This window comes from Lithobates pipiens, unplaced genomic scaffold, assembly GCF_037356315.1.
Source record: "Lithobates pipiens isolate NorthernLeopardFrog02 unplaced genomic scaffold, aLitPip1_a1.2 Scaffold_3, whole genome shotgun sequence".
NCBI classification, from domain to species: Eukaryota; Metazoa; Chordata; class Amphibia; order Anura; family Ranidae; genus Lithobates; species Lithobates pipiens.
The window spans coordinates 223,827,718-223,850,666 of record NW_027507790.1 but is presented as its reverse complement, the minus strand read 5'-3'; the positions used below and the strand labels follow the sequence as shown (position 1 = coordinate 223,850,666).

Sequence of the window (22,949 nt, the reverse complement as noted above, 5' to 3'; positions counted from 1 at the left end):
AACAACATTTTAAAATAAATGTTGACTTGATATACAAGTAGCGTCATGTCACAACTGAGTATAAAAGAGAAGAGAGGCGTCTAAGTTTAGTAATATGGTTACATTTAATGAAGGTATAATATTTAGCAAGTCACATGGCTGATGATTTAAACAGGCACATCTAAGTATGCAGGCATCCAGGGGAAAAGCTGTCCACATAGACCATCCTCCGCACCACCATCAATGTCATCCCTTCCACGAGAGCTCCAAGCCTCGCTTTCAAATTGCTCTACTGCAGGGTAGTCTTCCTGGCCACGATTGCAGACTGACACCGGCGGTGCGGAGGACGGTCTATGTGGACAGCGTTACCCCGGGTGCCTGCTTACTTACATGTGCCTCTTTTAATCATCAACCATGTGAGTTGCTAAAGGTTGTATCTTCATTAAAGGTAACCATATTGCTACACTTAGAAGCACCTCTCTTCTCTCTTATACTCTGTAGCTCCTGCTGGATTTTGCTTCTAATCCCCTTAAGGAGGCTGCCATCACATTTCTGTAATCTTTTTATATGAACTATAAACTGAAGGACTTATGGATAAATGGTTGTGGAACGAATCATCCGAGTTTCCATTATTTCTTATGGGGATATTCGCTTTGATATACAAGTGCTTTGGATTACAAGCATGTTTCCGGAATGAATTATGCTTGCAATCCAATGTTTTACTGTACATCACATTAGGTCTATGTTTACGCCAGTATGCCTCCACTGCATGATCCCCGGTACAAGCTTCTGGAGGTGCATGCATTAGCTTTTACCAAAGCCTATGAGGGTTTGATCAAGCCTTGAGGACATTGATAAGGCTTTACAGTATAATGACCTGTCATCATTCAGGAAGAGAAATCTAACAGCTTGCTCAACAGGAAGACTGCTGTACCTGCACACATTGTATGCATAGTTTATAAGTTGCAATATTTTTAACTTAAAGTAAATCATGCTATTCATCTTCACATCCTCTCTACAAAGAAACAAATAAAAAAGTGATGGCAGAAAAAAGACCAAGTGGTCCATAGAGTCTGCCATTTTTTGTGGTTCTGAAGTCAGATGGATTCTATGCATTAAAGGTAAAAAATAATAAAAAATAAAACTTCTGGGTGCAGCTACCCCCATCCCCCTAATACTTACCTAAGCCCCATCTGATTCCAGCAATGTTCATGAGAACAGCGGCTCTCCCGGGTCTCTCTCTCTCTCCTCATTGGCTCACACAGCAGTGGAGCCATTGGCTCCTGCTGCTGTCAATCACAGCCAGTGAGCCAATGATGCACAATGGAAAAGAATAAAAAGGTTTACTTTAAAACTGGTTCCTTAAATCCACTAAAAGGGTAGCCAACTTGCCCATTTGTAAGCAGCCAAACCAAAAAGTTTAGAAAACTCTGAACAAAGCAGCAAAGTAACTGCTGCTATCTGGCTGATTGAATGTGGCCAACACTCCTCAGAGGCGGGGAGACAGCAGCTCAAGGTTCTCTGTAAGGAGCTAATAAGAATGAGTAAAACAAAAAAAACAATGTGTTTGGTGGTAGCAAGACCACGGTAGGTGTTTTGTCTATGTATGTAGACCTGTTTACTTCATGTTACTACTGCTAGCTTTAGTAAAATCTTCCCACCACAGTAATATACCAAATATAAGATGTGAAAGTCAAACAGGCGGGGAACCTTAACTTAAAAACGTTTTTCTTTTGTTTGTTTTTTAAATTCAGCAGCTTAATACACTATATTCAAAAATGAAATAATTAAAAAATGCTAATGTAGAAAAGCCCTAATTTAGATGGTCAGAAAAAAAAACAAAAAAAAAATATGTTACAGGTGTGATGAAAAGTTGATGAAAATCCTGTAACCATAAATTCAAAATATTCATGCCAATAAAACATTTCTGATGTAAAAAAGAGGGATAATCATGGAAAGTAATAAAATAAACTACTGGTGTTCTCATTTTACAGGTGGTGTAGGCATAGAACTAATACTATTTTGATTTTGCATTTTCAAATCAGCACCAGACATTTGGGGAAAAACTTCATGTGTAACTGCTATAATCCCCCCCCCCCATCTTACCATAAAACATGGTCACCATCATAAAGCGGTAGTAAAGTGTGTTTTGTGATTTTTACTTACAGATAAGCTAATAATAAATGTGCACCATTTAGAAGATATTCACTCTTTTGGCAGCAGGTGACGTCACCAGCGCATTCGCTCTGGAATGGCACACCCATTGCGTTCCTTCAGAGCGCTGTGCCGTCATCACAGCTTGACCATTCAAGCTGCTGGAGCCCGCGAACCTGGAAGGAAGACCGGGTGAAGATATAAGCCCTGTCAGCGGTGACAGCGCACCACTGCAGGGCTTTGTTCTAAGGTAAGTATTTCATAATGTGCTAATATGCAATGCATACTAGCACATTATGCAATTGCCTTGCAGGGGATTTTTTATTTTTTCAATGGGTTTACTACCGCTTTCAAAGAATTTGAAATAGTTTATTTGGACCAACCTGGGCTTAAACAAACAATTTTCCTCACTGATGCATCAGCTGTGCGCGCTGTATAAACTGTACGTAGCATAATCTACATATAGTATACACAGAGCTGTGTTCTGGCAGCAGGAGGGAGACTTCCTGTCCTGCTCCTAGAATAAAATCGAGTTTGGCTGGGCACTGTTCAGCCATTCACAGGAAGCTTTGTATTCTATAAATTAATACAAAGCTTCCTATAGTTGGCTGAGGTAGAGATTGGGATATCATTCACCTGCCTCAGCTTCTACTTGATGTCTGTGCTGGCCCAGCATCTCTGTCACAGCTCCCAACTGTCCCTGATTTGTCCCTCATTATGGACTGATCTATATAGTTGTATATAAAATGCCCTTTTTAGCTATGAAAAAGTGTTTTCCAGCGTTAAACCTTTCATCTGATTTCTAAATTGCTGCATTTGTAAATTCCAAAATCCAATATAAAGGAATAATAGTGGTAAAAAAGCACTTGTGGGTTTAACCAATCATGTTTTTTGTGTACAATTCTCCTTCAAGGGGGCGTGGTAGGGGGTGTGTCCTATGCCTACATACTTTTGCCGATAGAGGTCTCACATTCCCATCTCAAAAAGTTGGGAGGCATGTCTCTGTCCCTCCGCTCATCTCCCTATACACAGCTGAAAGGGGAGGTCAAAAGGTTATACTATATATACACCGAGTGTAACCTTAGTGACAGTTCTGTCTGCTGATACCATATACAAAATGGCAGCACACAGAAGCAGCTGCAGTGTTATAAATACACCTGTACAGTAAGGTACAATGAAGCCAACTCTGTAAGATGTGTAAATCATAAAAAGAACACTTTTACAAAGTGCTGTGATGAGATTTTTCCTTAAAGAATAATCCCAGTTACTATAGTGCTACATAAATTTAAAGCCCCAGCATGACCGCATTCTTGACGTAAATATAGCAATACCTAAACGACTCAATTCATTCAGTTGGTTACCATGGTTGTAACCCATTATTTGGAACCCCACACAGTACAGACAGTTGTCATCTGTGTGTTCCTGCAGCCCAGTGTCCTCTGTGTTCTCCAGGAACTGGGAAGCGTCCGACCGGCTTGAGTTCATAATTTCCGTTATGCTGAATTGCTGCCGGAGCGCCTGGTAAGGGCTCCTAACCCCAGACCCCGTAATACCTGAAATACAGTAAATAAAACATCAGAAGGCACATATCAGAACTTATGGTTTTAAGGTAATGCCGTCACTTACATGAAAAATTCTAACAATATAGCCAACTGGTCAAACAACTCTAACAATATGGTAAATGTGCATGAACATGAATTTTTATATTCCAAGGTGAAAAGTCAGGCCCAGCCCAATCTAGACTGCCAACTGCAACTCTGCATCCAAGAGAATGCTGAAGCAGTAAGACGGTGATATCACTCCTATTTAACAGCAAGGGATATATGAAACCAGAGAGTAATCTCACACAATTTACACTTTACAAGAGAATACGGACCATAGGCTCAATTTAAATGCTTTAACACAAGGATAAGCATCTTTATTTTCAGAAATGTGACCAATTTAAATGTCAGTGTAAAAAAATTTAGTCCTTTTTTTATTTTATTTTTTAACATGTATCCTTATCCTGGTTTGTTAGCTTTGTAACTTGGGCTTCATGTGTGGACCACGGGCAGCACTCGCTATTCTTGTATGCGGTTATATTTAAAAACACTGTCAGGACAGGAATATGGAAGTCATCCATCGCTGACCTTGCAAAGGTCCAAGCGATGGGGCTCTACTGCAAATCTTCTGTGCACTACCTAGTAAGGCCCCATACACACCATTAGATTTTCATCAGAATTTATGTCTTCAGATTTACCAAAAACCATGTAGTGTAAGGGTCTGCCCGATTACATACGCATTGAAACTCTTAAGGTTTGACCTCATATATGGTTTTGGTAAATCTGAAGACAAAAATCGAATAATGTGTATGGAGTCTAAGTCACCAAACTGGTACAAGCATTTGCATATCAAATGTCGGTATGCTCATCCACCATAAACTGAAAGGATGGAGATGACAAGCATGGAACTTGAACCTTCAATGGCAGCTCCCATATCCCTATTCTGACAGGTAAACTGAATATTATTTATCCTGTACACATCTGTCTAGCTCTAGACTGTGGTTATGTATAAGGACAAAATAACTATATAGTTTTCATGTAAACTGATCTTTGAAGCATCAAGCAAAAACGTTTTTCACCGTGAAAATCGGGTGCAAATAGCGTGTGCGTGTTATACTCCAATACTTCAATTTTAGCTGCCACTGAAGGGACAGGGAGGGGGCGGGATGAGCGCTGTCAGATTACATACAATGAGAATCTCCTGTTTACTTGGTGGCCTGTAATAGGAAGTCCCGTCTTCTGGGCCACCATTGGACCACTGTTGTGTCTATCATAGGAGATTCTCAATGTGTGCAATCTGTCGGCGCTCGTCCCGCCCCCCCCCCCCCCCATCCCTCCCTACCCCCTCTAGACTGCAGATGGGCATTGATCAGGCTGCACTGTGGGCAATGGTGAGGCTGCTGCATTAATGGCAATGGTGAGGCTGCTGCATTAATGGCAATGGTGAGGCTGCTGCATTAATGGCAATGGTGAGGCTGCTGCATTAATGGCAATGGTGAGGCTGCTGCATTAATGGCAATGGTGGGGCTGCTGCATTAATGGCAATGGTGGGGCTGCTGCATTAATGGCAATGGTGAGGCTGCAGATGGGCACTGACCCTTATTTTGCTTCAAAGTTCCTTATTTAAAACCTATTTAAATGTTTTTTTCCTGAAACATCCCATTTAAAATGTATGTGCGCGTTATACACCGATAAATACAGTAGTAATTAAGAGTGTAAAGTTTTACCTCCTACTTCAGGTGCAAAAATTTTAGCAGCGCGCTCTTCCGTCGGAGGCATCGTCTTTTGAAAATATGGAGTTTCCTTGACCTAGAAAATTACACATAAAAGGCAAAACTTACAGCTGAAACTGAACTTTGGTTTATTCGTCCTGGATGAAAGTTTCTATCCCATGGTCATTGACTACTTTCCAAGCTTTGGTTAGTATAATGTAGCGTGGAGAAACAGATACAAAATCTTCAAGCTAATCACATTGACGTACAGTTTAAATAATCTTCAATTCAAGAAAAGGAGACAAGCTGTGGTTTGTATTTACTAATTGCCCATGTTCTCTCTTTTTTTTTTTTTTTTTTTGTTTAAATAAAACAATCATCCTCCTGCTTTTTAATTCAAGAAGTTAGTCTGGCTGCCACATCTAACCTTTGTCTAAAAGCAGTTCATCCCCAATGCACATAATGAATAATATAATACAGCATGGACTAAAACTGGGTTGAAAACTAGTACCCTATGTCATTTTGACTGTGAACACTAAGATGCCAACCAAGTCGTTTGGAATATCCCAAAGTGTAGAAACTGCATCAGTGATTCTACATGTAGTGACACCTGAGTGGTACAAGATGAGGGTCTGTAAAAACAAGCCCAAGGTGAAACAGAGCTGCAGCTGTTCAGATAGGGGAAACTGGGATCTGCAGAGATGCCACTACTACCAAGAAATTAAAGTAGTATGGCCAATGCTTTTTTGGCCCTACTTCTCCTATGGATCACAGGAGTGCAGCTAAAGCCCGCTGTCTGCTTACTTCACTTAGCCGGTCCAGGCTGGGGAAAGCTCCCAATGCATGGACCAGCAGCTGGCTCAGCCTCTCAGCTGTGCCGCTGAGAGACCGAGCAAGTTGCTGCCCCCCTCCTCAGCCCAGGGCTCCACTGAGTACTGGAGGGGCAAAGCAGAGAGCTTGTGACTGACAAACACCTATCTCTGCTCAGAGCGCAGGAGGGAACTGAGCGATCAGCAGTGACTGATCACTCAGTTCTCAGTGCACAGGCGGCGGGGGAATCGATTCTGCATCTACCTGAGTACATAACCTTTTTTTTTAAATACTCCATACTTCTTTTACTGTACAAGCAATACTGAAATGGCAACGGTTGTGATGGTGATGCAAAACCAATTACAATCCGGGAAACCCCAGGATAAAATAATATGAGGCATAAATTTACCTGAAACATATCATTAATATCCACAGGCAAAGCTAAGCCAATGTAATCATCCGAGCTGCCGTAGGTTGCATTCGACACCATGGAGCGAACAGAAGACGATCGCTGGAGAGTGTTTTGGTTTATTGGACTTAACAAATCTTCTTTATCCAGTGAAGCGTAGCTTAATGCCTTCATGAACCTGCCAAGATTAAGGAGGCCAAATCCAACAATGATGTTACCCCAACAATACTAAAGGTCTTATTCAAAAAATACACAGCTTAAGACACATGAACACACAGAAACCGAGGGATCTACCAAAAGATTGGTAAAGTAAACTATGATCTTGGGTATCCCTGACTCCTACATAGCATAAGGAGGGTAACAACAATACTGCAGACTATAAATTACTGTATAGTGGGGAAAATCATTTTTTGATCGCCTGCAGATTTTGTAAGTTTGCCCAATTACAAAGAAATGAAGGGTCTATATATATTTTTTTTTATCACAGATGTACTAGATGATAGAATATCAACCAAAAATCCAGAAAAAAACCACATGATACAAAGGTTATAAATTGAGTTGCAGTTCAGGGAGTAAAATAAGTATTTGATCCGCAAGTAAAACATGACATGGTGGAGAAAGCCTTGTTGGCAAGCACAGAGGTTACAGATGTTTGTGAACATTTGGAATGATGAGGAATCGTGTCCACTTCATACATTTTAAATTCAAATTTTTAAGTTTTTCTATTTTTTGCGGGGATTTTGTTATGACGCACAGGATGGTGATGTGCATTGAATCCTTTTTTAGCTGTTTAGGAACAGCTGTTTACCTTGAGTGATAGGCATATTTTTGCCTTTTATGGGGATTTTGTTATGACCCACAAGATGGCGCTGTGCATTTAATTCCCTTTTTAGGAACTGTTTGCCTTGATTGATGGGCACACTTTCTTACCAATGGCTGCACAGGTATTCTTTTATTTAACATGGTGGGACATGCTTTGTTTACCAATGAGTGCAAAGGTCATTTTAATCTGACCTATGGCAATGCTTCCTGGTCTCTCAATGGGACTTTTTAACCTCCCTGGCGGTATTCCAGAGTGTAGCTCGGGGTGGATTTTCAGCAGCAAAAGCGGTAACCCCGAGCCACACTTGGGATTTAATTGCAGGATCCAGGTACAGCTTACTTACCTTGTCCCCAGGATCCTGCGATGTCTCCCCGCTCTGTGTGTGAGCCGTCCTCTGCTGGATCTATCACTGTGCCGAGCTCCGTTCCCTGCGAGCTTGGCGACGCATGGGGATGGAGAACGGCGCCAAATTCAAATAAATTAAAAAACACAATACATATACAGAACACTGTAATCTTACAGATTACATTACTGTATCAATTTATTTCACCTCCCTTTTGCCCCTAGTGGTTTGTCCCGTGCCCTGCATGCATTTTTATATTATGAAAACTGTTCTTTCTGCCTGGAAACTGGAGATTGTCCATAGCAACCAAAACTGTCCCTTTACATCAAAAGTGGTTTTAGACCAGCTAGAAAACAGCGATAATAAATTAGAATCACTTGTAGAATTGAGCGATAGTGATTTGTGGGGAAATCCGTCAAACACTGAAAGTAATGACAGTGACAATTCCTCAACTGAGCAAATTCCAGTGTTCTTAATTTGATTACATTATTGAATAATTTGTAATATATTATTTGTTATTATTATTTATATTATAATTTATGATTTTTTTTTTCAAACTTTATCACACCCGGGACGTCTACTAGACTTGTTTTGACAGATTTAAGAGAGTTATTCCTAAGAATTACAGGCCTACAATATAAAATGCCAAATTTCCATGCAAAATAATTGTACCGCTTTCAGCATCAAACATCTTAAATAATCATACTGCCAGGGGGGTCAAAGAGCAGCACTAGGCATGTGTATGTACTCCTGATGATGTAATTTACACGACTCGATTGCTGATTGAAACTCAAAAGGATTTTATCTGTTTGATCTGTTGATTGTGACGATCATAGCTTGGACTTTTATGTAAGTGTACTTCTTATTAAACCAGATGTTGGCACAGTATCACAGTATGTGGAGTCCTTTTATTTCCTAAATATTCTGATATTGAGGCTTCCTACATTGCATCTTGCTTCCTGAGTTGCTGTGAACCTCCCGGTGTATACCATCTATGGCCACAGGAGAAGAACGCCCGGATTTCTCTCTCAGTGGATCAGAGATCCAACCAAGCGCTGTGTGACCTCTCTGAGTAAGAGGGGTCGCTGACTTTTCGGTAACCATCCATTTTTGTTATAGTGATGGGTGTCACGCCATCAGGTGTATGATCGTCATTTCTAAACACTCTTCTTCCATGAGACTTTGATGGAATCCAGCTTTATATAAACTTTTTGTTTGCACAATTGCACTTTATTCACATGTGATGTATTTAGTATATGTGTCTTCAAACTTTATTCAGTTATTATCGTTTATATACTGTTGATTATCTGCACAATAGTATATTTCGATTTTTGTCTGTATTTGCATGAATGCACTTTATTGTTAAGCTCTACATATGTTATATGTGCCTGGTGTCTGGGTTATAGTGAACAGCCGCTTATTAACTTCAGTTCCTATCGCGGATATACCTTTTACATTTAAGCACAGAGGTAAGACGTTTCTTGTAGTTGGTGATCAGGTTTGCACACATCTCAGGAGGAATTTTGGTCCACTCTTCTTTACAGATCTTCTCTAAATCCTTAAGGTTTCTTGGCTGTTGCTTGGCAACTCAAAGTTTTAGCTCCCTCCATACATTTTCTATAGGATTAAGGTCTGGAGACTGGATAGGCCACTCCATGACCTTAATGTGTTTCTTCTTGAGTCACTTCTTTGTAGCCTTGGTGGTATGTTTTGGGTCATTGTCATGCTGAAAGACCCATCCATGACCCATCTTCAGTGCTCTGGCTGAGGGAAGAAGGTTCTCATCCAAGATTTTACAATATATGGCCCTTCAATGCGCTAAAGTCGGTCTGTACATTTAGCAGAGAAACAGCCCCAAAGCATCATGTCACTGTAGGGATGATGCTCTTAGGGTCATAGTCAGCATTTTTCTTCCTCCAAACATGGCGAGTCCCGCTCCTCAAGGCGGCACATGTACAGTTATGCCAATGAACATCTAAACGATTCAGAGAAGGATTGGGAAAAAGTGCGGTGGTCAGATGAGACCAAAATTGAGCTCTTTGGCATTAACTTGCTGACTATGACCCCAAGAACACCATCCCTACAGTCAAGCATGGAGGTGGAAACATGGTGCTTTGGAGCCGTTTCTCTGCTAAAGGTACAGACCGAGTTTATCGCATTGAGGGGCCAATGGAGAGGGCCATGTATTGTAAAATATTGGATGAGAACCTTCTTCTGTCAGCCAGAACATGGAAGGGTCATGGATGGGTCTTCCAGTATGACAATGACCCAAAACATACCACCAAAGCAACAAAGAAATGGCTCAAGAAGCAGCACATTAAGGTCATGGAGTGGCCTAGTCAGTCTTCAGACCTTAATCCTATAGAAAATTTATGGAAAGAAAAAAAAAACTTTGAGTTGCCAAGAGACAGCCAAGAAATCTTAAGGATTTAGAGAAGATATGTAAAGAGTAGTGAACCAAAATCCCTCCTGAGATGTGTGCAAATCAACTACAAGAAAAGAAACATTATCTCTGTGTTTGCCAACAAGGGTTTTTCCACCAAGTACTGAGTTATGCTTTGCTTGGGGATTAAATACTTATTTTACTCACTAAACTGCAACTCAATTTATAGCATTTGTTTTAAAGTGTTTTTTTTTTTGGATTAGTTGATATTATGTCTCTATCATTTAAAGCAGTGGTCATTAACCCTGTCTTCAGGACCCACTAACGGGCCAGGTTTTATGTATTACCTTGGGTAGATGCAGACTAGAATACTATCGATGAGCAGCAAATGATATCACTTGGGATGTATTTCAGTTATCTTGCAAACCTGGCCTGTTAGTGGGCCCTGGGGACAGGGTTGATGACCACCAATTTAAAATACAGCATGGAAAAGAAGAAAGGTAACAACGCTCTCTGCAGGGACAACTCAATCCATACACCAGGTCCACTCACAGGTGCCGAGGCTCAATGTGTCCCAACACACTCCAATGCAACAGTAGTAAGAAGAGCCGTCAACACTGTGATCCTTGAAGTGTCGTTTATTGGTACATCAGAGTGACAGTAAAACAATAAAACTGACGCGTTTTGGCAATAGCCTTAGTCGTAGACTATGACTAAGGCTATTGCCGAAACGCGTCAGTTTAATTACCCATCTGTCGATATTGTTCCTGCCAGATCCTTGAAAACTGTAGAAGTCTTTACCCCACTCAAGAGCGGGGGCGCCCCTTTTTAAGACTTTAGTATTTTGTTTTGAGGGTTACCTCCCCCAGGTCCTCTTTGACCCTGGGGCTGACCCTGAGGCTGATGCACCTGGTACTGGAGAAGTATATTTAAAAGATAAAAAAGTCTTCTTAACTGGAAAAAAAGGGAACTTTTCCCATTAGAAATTCTTTGTTTATACTTATCCAGATCATCTCCAAATAACCGTTACCATAAAAAGGAAAACTGGCCAAGAGCTTTTTTCATGGCGCTTTGGCTGACCAATTTTTCAACCATAGGATTCTACGCACATGTACATGTACATGCCCTGAGGCCTGGAGAATAGAATCTTTCATAGCGTCAACTGTAAAACACAAGCTTCTGATATGCTGCCCAAATCTTGGGCCTGCTGATCAGGAATAACTTTGAATACCTCTATAAACTGGTCCTTTGAGGCCTGAGATACTCTGAACGCTGCCAGCGCAGGATGAATGACTGACCCTGCAAGCAAAATATAGTTCTTTCAAAAGAACTCCAACCTCTTATCTGTTGGACCCTTTAGCATATGAGCATTGTCTACTGGACAAGTCAGGTTTTTATCTACAGAGGATATAGCAGTGTAAATTGTTGGAACTCCCCATAAAACCCTTCCTTTATAGTATAAAGTATTGAGAACTTTTTCAAAGGAAACAACCTTTCCTGCAAACCTGATACTCCGCATCAGATTCTTCGGAAGAGGAGAGATAAGCCTTTTCCTGGTCCTTGAGAGAAATTGGTCATCTTTTGCCCCTTTTGTTCCTCAGAATGAGGGTCCTGAGCAATAGATGAGGAGCTGCTATGCTTAGTTCCACTCTGGGATGCGATTAAAGCATCAATCTTTACTTCAAGCTTAAAATTGCATCAATCTTTACTTCAAGCTTAAAATTGCATCAATCTTTACTTCCAGCTTAAAATAGTTGAAGAAAAAACCCCCTTAGTAAAATACACAGGGGCTGCAGTGTTAAGAGCAGCTGTAACACTTGCCCCTCCTGACGGTTCACCGTGACCAGCCATATTACTCTCAGGGGAGGGTGCCATCTTACTGGGATGGATCTAGGCTTCTCTATGACTGTAAAAGTCTTTCTAGATCCCCTTACTGAGGTGCTTTTCACCCCCTTTCTGATGATAGTCCGATGCACAAAGCAAAGGTACTATCAGAAGGGATGCATCCACTGCTTGAGTAATAGTTCAGCTCTGTTACTGCTATTAATGCTCAGCTTGATGCAGCAGTAAATGTGTCAAGGATTGCCCGTGTCACCAAACTCAAACTCCCTCCTGTAGCATGTAATAACACAATAGTGCTTTTAAAATAAACCTTCCCATGCTGGACGTTGGAGGACGGCAACAGCGCACTAAGCCCAAAAAGTGCTTTAAACTTTCCACAGTAGGGACTGGAAATCGTCTCTGTGGGTCCCAAGGCCATAGGCAACTGATCTGGATAAGCCCTTTCCTTTTCCCCAGCAGAAGCCTATGGAGTTATGCATTAAATACACAAGAAACAAAAGAAAGTTTTTCTGATAGACCCCACAATTCCACTCATCACCAAACATAGGCTGTACTGTGGTTGGAAGGTTTATATGTCTGGGTGGTAAAGTCTGCCTTTTTTGGCCAGTGTCTTTTCACCAGTATGTGGCAGCATAACCCAGGTAGTGAATATAAAGAAACCCTGTGTCTTAAGATGTACGATTAAGAAAAATAGCTAGAAAAAAAGTAAGACTTTTCTCAGAGCAAAAAAAAAAGTGGTCAATCTCCCTGAAAACTAGCAATAAACAAAGGCATGTTGGGATTAGGAAGAGTTGTCACAATTTTTTTCTTGCAGGCGCCCATGTCATTCATGTACGTGGCAGAATAAACTATCAGTCTCTGAATTCTTATGCCACTCAATGAAAGCTAAATAAATGTATTTTATGTACCAGCACCCAATATGGATATTCCACATCTGTGACTTACCAAGTAGATGTATGTCTAATCATAGTCAAACCTACTGGCATTTGTGACAAACTTGCTTGTTCAGACACATTCATGCATTAGGTATTCTAGGGGAGAGAGATCACAGGAAATCTCCAGTAGGTGCGTCTCTCCTTCGTTACAAATAGGGTTATCAGATCACTAACAGGACAGTGTAGATGGTGCACTACAGCTACGTATGGATGAAGAGCTAGAAACCTGAGCAGATAAGCGGTTTTCCTTGCATGCATTTCAAGACTTTTATTTTAGTTTTAGCTGGATTGCACCTTTATCGCATTACCTGCTTGATGTTAGCCTGGAGTCTAAGCTTCCAGTCTTCATGGTTATGGTATCGGTGAAGAGAACATCTTTGGCTGGAGAGGCCAAAGCTTCAGAATGTGACAGTGAAGGATGCATTCGTTGTTGCTGTAGCCGTTTCAAAGTAGCATATCCGAATGCATCTCGAGAACTCGTGTAGCTAAAGTGATAATCCGCTAGGCTTTTTATGGCAGCTATGGAGGGCGCTTTAAGTGATTGCGCTCTCCGAGGAAGAGTATGGGAAGACCCTGGGGGGACCAAGGACACAGAGTTCGACTTTGAAAGGGGCAAGTGATTGGGATGCAGCATGGCTGGTTTGACAGTTTTGGTGCTAATGACCGTACTCAAACTTCCACAGTCTGTATCAAGGTTTGTAGTGTCTATTCCCACAGTCTCTCTAGAAGGGCTGGAGCTCATGGAGCTGATCCCACTAGTCGTTGTGTCCGTATTGAAACTCAAGCTGCGGCTCTTAAAATGGGTGTTCATTGTGCCATCACCTATAAGTCTCTCACGGCTTGCATGGTCTCTGTGATTTTCATGCCCCAGACTTTTTGGAAGTTTAAGATCATTTTCGGTAATACTAGGTGTGCTGCCATTGTCATCAACGTGTTTAATGATAGAACTTTCTGGGCGCAGGGTGTTTATTTTGGGAACTTTAAAAACAGAGCCCAAACTGTCCATGGAGTTGAACTCCGAGTGCGAACATGGCTCGGTGACCGTTCTGTTCCGCCTTAGTCCTGGCTGCTTGTCCGCCAGGAGTTTATTGGTTTTAGGATCACTGGTGCTGCTGGCCCGAAACTTTTTGCTTGGCAGAGTCAGTGAATTCAGAAAACGATTTTTCACAAACTTGCTTTGGGCAAGAATAGTGAATGGACTGCGATCCTTGTCCTTCAACGGTGTTTCAAAAAATGTCTGCTCAGATTCGTCTGCGAAGAAGAAAGGACTCGTCGAGCAATTACCATCTTCAATGTACATACCTGTTGAAAAAGGGAAACATATATTAGACTGCATATTACACATGCTTAAAGAGCATATATATTTCTTAAAACATAAGTTCACCTATTTACAAAAAAAACAAACATTTTTTGCAGTTAAAAAATTGTGCATTAACTATTTTTTGTTGAAGGAGCCTGTAAAACATCTCACCAGTGATCAACAAATTGCTAATGCCATGCAGGACTCCTGCAGACCTGTCAGTGTATCTGCTTGCTCGTAGCTTGTGCAGGCAAGCCAATAAGCTCTAACAGGGAGAATCAATGAACTACCTCAATGCTCAACAGCACTGCACCCGCAGCGCCCGTGGTTAAGCAGATTGTGTGTGCAATGCAGGACTCCTGCAGACTGTCTATATCGTACAAGCAGGCAGTTAAACAATGACAGGAAGAGACAATGGGTACAGAACAGCACTGTGGTAGCTAACTGGGAACAAGCCGACAGCCGCAAAGTCTGACAGAAGTTCTCTCATTCACAGACCTCTGTGAATATATGACATGAGTTCGGGGATCCCTGGCTTGCTGTCACTATAGGAGATGGATCGGTGAGCGGGAACATGTTATACTCTAAAAATGGGTGGAATATGGAACATCTTACTAAAAATTAAAGTATCTTTTAAAATGCAAAATTTGTGACAAAAGCAAACCTAATTAATTAATTTTGAAAGCTAATCATGTAAAAAAAATAAAAAAATATATAGATGTTACAGAATGTGCATTTTTTTTTGCACCCTTTAACCACTTTCAGACCGGACCATTTTGCTGGTCAAAGACCAGACCACTTTTTGCGATTCGGCACTGCGACGCTTTAACTGACAATTGCGCGGCCGTGCGACGTGGCTCCCAAACAAAATTGACGTCCTTTTTTTCCCCCAAAAAGAGCTTTCTTTTGGTGGTATTTGATCACCCCTGCGGTTTTTATTTTTTGCGCTATAAACAAAAATAGAGCGACAATTTTGAAAAAAACGCATTATTTTTTACTTTTGTTTATAATAAATATCCCCCAAAAATATATATAAAAACATTTTTTTCCTCGGTTTAGGCCGATACGTATTCTTCTACATATTTTTGGTAAAAAAAAATCGCAATAAGCGATTATTGATTGCTTTGCGCAAAAGTTATAGCGTTTACAAAATAGGGATAGTTTTATAGCATTTTTATTAATAGTTTTTTATTATTTTTTTTTTTTACTAGTAATGGCGGCGATCAGCGATTTTTATTGCGACTGCGACATTGTGGGGGACCCATCGGACATTTTTGGGACCATTGTCATTTATACATTAATCACTGCTATATAAATGCAGTGATTCCTGTGTAAATGACACTGGCAATGAAGGGGTTAACCAGTGGGTGGCAGTGTAGGGGTTAAGTGTTCCTAGGGATGCGTTACTAACTGTGGGGGGGTTGGGCTTTCATTTAGTGAACACTGATCTCTGCTCCAATCACATGGAGCAGAGATCAGCGTCACTAGTTGCTAGGCAGGAGAAATGTTGTTTACAACGGCACTTCTCCATTCGGCCGCTCCGTGAGACAATAGCGGGGATGCCTGCGGCGATCGAGTCCGCGGGTCCCGCGACCGGACTCACGGGGGTCCTGACCAGCGCTCCCGATGGCAGGGCGGCAAATTTAAAGGGACGTACATGTACGCCCATTTGCCTGCCCATGCCATTCTGTCGACGTACATCGTCGTGCGCTGGTCGGCAAGTGGTTAAATGAATAAAATCATTTAACATGTATGTTTTTCTCTTCAGGGGTACTTGGTCTGTTACAGGTTATTTTTTGTCTTCTTCTATCTTCAGTGGTGGGTAGGTTAAGAATGCTGCAGAGATCGACCCCATGTGGCGTCATTCTCTGTAGAATTCTCCTGTGAGTTCAGAGTGGCTTGATGATGGACCTTTAAGCCCTTGTACACACGGTCGAAGATTCCGTCGGAATGTGTCCTATCGGAGCGTTTTGTCGGATATTCCGACTGTGTGTGGTCTGCATTGGACTGTTTCCGTCGGACCAACTTTTCCAACTTGCCGGAAATATTTTCCGACAAAATGCTCTGATCGGACATACTCCGATCATGTGTGGCTTACTCCGATGGACAAAGTGCCACACATGCTCAGATCAAATTCCTAGACCAAAGCTATTGGCTACTAACCTGAACATAATCCTGTTGTAATAAAATAATGTCATCACGTTATGTACAATCGGATTTTCCGACAACTTAGTCCGACCGTGTGTATGCAACATCACTTCCGGACCTCGTCCGGAATTAATCCGTCGGAATAACTCAGACGGATTTGGTTGTCGGAATCTCCGAACGTGTGTACAAGGGCTAAGGGTCAGTCCTAAGAGTCACTCAACACATAGGGAGGTGGGCACTCAAATGCAGAGTCTGCAGGTGACAGGGAAAGCATTGAAGCCCTGAGCAGATTTATTTATCTTTCCTATTTGGGGCTTTGGAATTTTTTATTTATTTTTGTCTTGCAGCTAAAGTTGGGCTTAGACAATATTTAGCCCATCACTTTCAGAGGAATTAATGGCATATTACTAACTGATACGCTGCATTCCTTGAAGAATATACTTGCTGCCTTGTTTGTAGATAGGAGACAGGTTTCCCTAACGCACTATAAAAGCAGAGCAGTTCTTACTAGGAAGTGCGGATTCACTTTCACTGTTGTGTCTCGAGCTGGTTGACTCAGAGTTCAGGCTGAGTGTGCTAGGTATAGATGACAACTCGTTACAGAGCTGCTCCATGTCATCTGGAACCACAGGCCACAGCTGTCGTCTGCTATGTCTCACTGCATCCCAGTTATGGTGCTTCAATATGTCACATCCTTGCTTCGTCTTGGAAAGCAGCCCGAGAACATATGCGCAGGTCCTGGGAAAAATTTTTTAAATACAAATTTATTTTGCAATGAGTAAAATTGAATAATCAACAATCAATTCCTTGACTTGACAATTCCCTTCGGTGAGTCCCTGTTAACTCAATACTTGGATCCCCATACCTGAAACAAGTATACAAATGTAGTCTTCTGCCATTTTACCCAACTTTCCTGATGTGCATACTTGTACAGGGTCAGTGACTCAAACTACTAATGCCAAGGAGCCAGCATCCTGCCAAAACTAGCATTTAAAAAAAATATTTGCTGTGGTAGTCCTCCTGAATATCTTTAATAAAAGGTCTATTATATAGGGATAAATGCTTAAAGAATATGTTACCCCAAAATCTAATTTGCCTGCTGTACCATGTACTTGTGTGAAAAAGTACACTGTTCTCTTTGTATCTCTTATTTTTTGTGAGAAATACCTGGTGATCCTGCCAGTCCCTCTACTTTCCTATTTCAAAAGGACTACGCTAGACATAGAAGCACATACAGCCCAGTGTGGTCAGTTTTGTGGCTGTGCTGGGAGTAAACCCTGCTTGACCTCCAAATGCCAATATTTCTTCCTGACAGCCCCCACACAACCATCAGTGTACTAGGTCTGGAGCATGTAACATGTTACACCTGAACTATAATGTGTAACATGGTCTGAAAAATGCTCCTTTAAATTACAGAAGGGAACATTCACGAATTACTGTTCCAACATTCTACTAGTAGAACAGTTTTCACTTGACGTTCATGAACACTTTGACAGTACAATTTTGATTGGACAGCTTTCTGCACAGCTTACAATACATTGGTAAAAAATGGTGTGGGACTTTGCTGCAAGGAGTGGGACTTGGGTGCCACAAGAAATGTGTGAAATATGGTCTGTTTTGGACTGCGTATAATTTGCAAGAGTGAGATTATTCCACAAAGCGTTCCAGGGGTATACAGGACCATTCTGATCCACTGACAAAGTAAAGTGAATCTTCATTATTCGCACAAAATTGGGTTGTTAAAATCCTTTCCCTAAATGCATAAAAAAAAAAAAAAACTTGTTGAAACCCGTAAGCTCAACTTTCTTCTTTCACAGTTTATGTGGCCAACACCAAAGCATTAGCCAGTGATCTCTCTTATAAAAATAAAAAAATAAAAAAAGGGGGGGGGGGGGGTGGTGGGGGCCTGTGTAGGGCTGATGCTCAAAAAGAAATGGTCAATCGGTGACTGCCTAAAAAGTCCTCTACAAAGGTAAGAATTTTAGCCCTATTACTTTTTTTTTAATCTGTTTCAAGAAGAAAAACATACAATGCATTCAGAAAGCATTCACAGCGCTTCACTTTTTACACATTTTATGTTAGGTTACAGCCTTATTCCAAAATGGATTAAATTCATTACTTTACAAACAATCCCCCATAATGACACTGTGGAAGAAGTTTGTTTGAAATCAAATTCATAAAAAAAAAAAAAAATAATCACATGTACATAAAGTATTCACATCCTTTGCCATGACACTCAAAATTGAGCTCAGGTGCATCCCGTTTCCACTGATCATCCTTGAGATGTTTCTACAACTTGATTGGAGTCCCCCTGTTAACAGTGCATGTCAGAGCACATACCAAGCCATGAAGTCCAAAGAATTGTTTGTAGACATCCGAGACAGAATTGTATTGAGGCACAGATCTGTGGAAAGGTACAGAAAAATTTCTGCAGCATTGAAGGTCCCAATGAGCACAGTGATCTCCATCATCCATAAGCCCGGCCAAACTGAGCGATCAGGGGAGAAGGGCCTAATCAGGGAGGTGACCAAGAACCCGATGGTCACTCTGACAGAGCTTCAGCATTTCTCTGTGGAGAGAGGAGAACCTTCCAGAAGAACCACCATCTCTGCAGCACTCCACCAATCAGGCCTGTATGGCAGAGTGGCCATACAGAAGCCGCTCCTCAGTAAAAGGCATATGACAGCCCTTCTAGAGATTGCAAAAGGCACCAGAAGGACTCTCAGACCATGAGAAACAAAATTCTCTGGTCTGATGAAACAAAGATTGCACTCTTTGGCCTGAATGACAAGCGTCATGTCTAGAGGAAACCAGGTGCCGCTCATCCCCTGGCCAATACCATCATAATGTAGGGATGTTTTTCAGCGGCAGGAACTGGAAGGCCCCTTTCACACATGCGGACGATATGTCCGTATTTCATCCATCCGTTTGCGGATGAAATACGGACATACATTCATCCCTATGGCAAAGCGGGTGTCTGCGGATGAGCATCCGCAGACACCCGATTTCGTCCGCCTCCGCAACAGTCCGATTCTGCAGATGGAGGAAAATCCTATTTTTCTATCCGTCTGCAGAGCGGATCGGACGAACACAGACAGACGGTCCGTGCTCGTCCGATCCCCATAGAGGAGAGCGGAGAGCTGACAGGGCGGTCCCCGCACAGTGTGCGGAGACCGCCCTGTCTGCAGCCAGCTCAGCGGGGACAACGGAGCGATCCCCACTGAACGAGCGGATCTTCACGGGGCGGATAATTACTGATCCGCCCCGTGTGAAAGAGGCCGAAGACTAGTCAGGATCGAGGGAAAGACGAATGCAGCAATGTACAGAAACATCCTTGATAAAAACCTGCTCCATAGCGCTCTGGACCTCAGACTGGGGTGAAGGTTCATCTTCCAACAGGACAACAACCCAAAGCACACAGCCAAGATAACAAAGTGGCAGCTACAGGACAACTCTTTAAATGTTATTGAGTGGCCAACCCAGAGCCCAGACTTGAATCTGAGCGAACATCTCTGGAGTGATCTGAAAATGGCTGTGCACCGACGCTCCCCATCCAACCTGATGGAGCTTGAGAGGGGTCCTGCAGAAGAATGGGAGAAACTGCCCAAAAATAGGTGTGCCAAGCTTGACACACTGTGTGCCAAGCTTACTCAAAAAGACTTGAGGCTGTAATTGGTGCCAAAGGTGTTTCAACAGAGTATTGAGCAAAGGCATGAATACTTATGTACATGGGATTTTTTCAGTTTTTTATTTTTTAATAAATTTGCAAAGATTTCAATCAAACTTCTTTCACGTTGTCATTATGGAGTATTGTTTGTAGAATTTTTTGAAAAATAATGAATTTAATCCATTTTGGAAAAAGGCTGTAACGTAACATAAAATGTGGAAAAAGTGAAGTGCTGTGAATACTTTCGGATGCACTGTAGCTGTACGATAGTTACAATTTAAGAGCACATCCACATGCATGCCCCCTGTGTATGTTCCCATGGGAGCCTGTGCAGGAGCAAAGGAGCATTCATTTTAATTATCTTACACAATATTTGTTGTTGGGAGGATGTGCTTATCAGAGCAAAAATACAATGCTTGTGGGAATTAAGAGTTTGAATACTAATGTGCTCCAATTTACACAAAGGCAACCAAGAGTTGCCAAACAAGGAGAATCTTAGTTGACTTAAATATTTGGTAATCAGATTAGTATCTTTATAATGGCAAAGCAGAATATAACGTATTCTTGAGAACACACTTTGAGGGTGGACACTTACCCCCTAATAGAAAGCACTTCACAGTGCTGAGCAAGTGCAATGATATCTGGGATCACATTCTCCTCCTGAAGCAAGTTCAGTCCCCAGTTGGAAGACCCTATGTTACCCTAGAAAGAGAAATTAACAGCAACTGATTGTAAGAGCGTTACATAAAATGGATTTAACATGGTGTAAGCCGAGGAGGAGGAGTAGAATTTTCACATAAAAGGGATCATTTCAAATATACTGCTCTGCATCAGTCATTACATTTGTAGAAAACGGACCCCTTTCACTTTCTCTAGGCACCTAGTTACATAGTTGGTTGAATATAGACATCGGACCATCCAATTCAGCGTGAGTGTTTTCCATAACCTTGTACAATGTGCTATGAAACACATTCAAAAGTTTTTACAACTTATCTACATCCCCGCTATCACCACCAACTTTGGAAGGGAATTCCAGATGCGTACTGCTTTAACTGTCAAGAACCCCTTACACAGTTTAAGATTGAAAGGCTTTTCATCCAACGTCATTGTGTGGCCATGTGTCTTTTTTTATAGAGGCCCAAGACTAAAAATTTCCTCCCAAAGCTGGTCACCTTTCAGCGATTTGTATTTCGCCATCATATGCCCTCTTAGGCGTCTCTTCCACAAACAGAATATGTTTATCCTTTGTAGTTGTTCCTCATAATTTCATATTATATTATATAATTTCCTGGAGAACCAAAACTGGATGGGATACTCAAGATGGAGACGAACCAGAGTTTTGTAAAGTGACAGAATTATAGTTTTGTCCCTTGTGTAAATACCCTTTTTAATGCATGCTAGTAGTCTGCTGGCCTTGCTGCAGCTTGGCATTATACTATTTCCGAGTCTGTCATCTCCTAGGAACCTCGGATCCTTTTCCATCCTCAATTCTCCCAGAGGATCGCCCCCTAGTGTGCAACTTGCATTCCTATTTTTAGTTTCCTACACTGAATCTCATCTGTCATTTAGCTGGCTACCCTTCTATGTTATCGAAGGACTTCTTTAGGGATGCACCGATACTCCGATATTTTTTTTTTACGAGTGCCGATATTTTTTTTAAGTACTTGCGGATACCAAGTACCAATACCTACCGCAACTGTTTTGTTTTCACTTCAGCTGACAGCAATGGTACAAAGCACTGAAAAGCTATTTACAAATTAAATACATTGATTTTTGTTTTTAATTTAGCGCTTTTTCAATGTGTCAAGGAATAGGGAGTTAATTAAGGCTGATTAGAGTAAATTAAGGGTTAATAAAGCATTAAAACAGAGGAACAATTGTTCATCCCTCCCTTTGATCCGCAGATGAAAAAACAGAAAGATACAAAAAGAAACGTTTTTTACTTTAGTGTTTCAGAGGCTGAGCAATGTTGTTAATAATCATTACCAGCTGCTTTTTTTTTTTTTTACAGCTCCAATTACCGGACTTCTTTAACACTTTAGCTGTTAAGTGGGGAGACCCACTGACAGCTCAAAGAATCAAGCCTGAAAGTATTGGTTTCAGGTATCGGTGCATTTGCAGGAGTACAGGTACTTGTGCAAATACTTGGTATCGGCACTACTATCGGTGCAACCCTAGTCTTCTTTTAAAGTTGCTATATCCTGTTATTGCACCCAGCTCAGAACTCCAGACTGTTCCAGAGTATACAAGACTAAAGAAACCGGGGGGGGAGGGAGGGAGTCTAACTAACCACATTTTAGGTGTAACATGAAGCATGGCCAGTCTGCCATTCCCCTCCAGACCCCCACCCACCCCAAAATTGAGGTATTGCTCCTGTCAAATTTTAAAGTTTGAAATTTGAATTTGAAACTAGCATGGTTGTGCAGACGAATGCAAAAAAAAAAAGTCCTGTCTGCCACAACTGACACATCCTGTAGCCCAGTAACCAAAGGCTTGTACCTCAGCAGGGACCAGAGGCTGCAGAAAGTCTGTCGGAGCCTGTACATTACACAAATGACCCACTGATCACTGTTGCATGGCCTTCCAGTCTCGTATGCAAAAAATATATACACTTCTTTCTTTTAAACTAAATTTTGTTAGGAGTAGAATCTTCTTGAAAGGGTGCACTCCTGAACCTAAAACACCTGGTCAAAGGTAGTCAAACAGCTGATGCAAAGTATCAATATGTGGTGACAATTAAGCAGTAATTACATTTAAAAGATCTTTCAACTTACCAATGACCAGAGAGCTGCTTTGAGCTGTTTGATTCCTTCCCACTTGTCTAGTGATGGTGAATGTACAGTGTAGCTTAGATCTGGAACAATGTTCTAAAAAAAAATAAAGACAACAAAAAACTTTCCAAT

General features: G+C 41.5%; 1 protein-coding gene across 2 annotated transcripts in view; it reads right to left on the bottom strand.

Moving 5' to 3' along the window:
• Positions 1-22,949, bottom strand: part of RICTOR (RPTOR independent companion of MTOR complex 2) — a 218,455-nt gene that overhangs the window by 15,834 nt on the left and 179,672 nt on the right. For both annotated transcript variants that reach the window (XM_077462825.1, XM_077462824.1), the window contains exons 28-34: positions 22,821-22,913; positions 20,642-20,748; positions 16,888-17,117; positions 13,240-14,233; positions 6,606-6,783; positions 5,402-5,483; positions 3,465-3,686 (exon numbers count right to left, since the gene is read on the bottom strand). In XM_077462825.1, the coding sequence (XP_077318951.1) occupies positions 3,465-3,686; positions 5,402-5,483; positions 6,606-6,783; positions 13,240-14,233; positions 16,888-17,117; positions 20,642-20,748; positions 22,821-22,913 (1,906 nt within the window). The remainder of the gene's footprint in view (positions 1-3,464; positions 3,687-5,401; positions 5,484-6,605; positions 6,784-13,239; positions 14,234-16,887; positions 17,118-20,641; positions 20,749-22,820; positions 22,914-22,949) is intronic.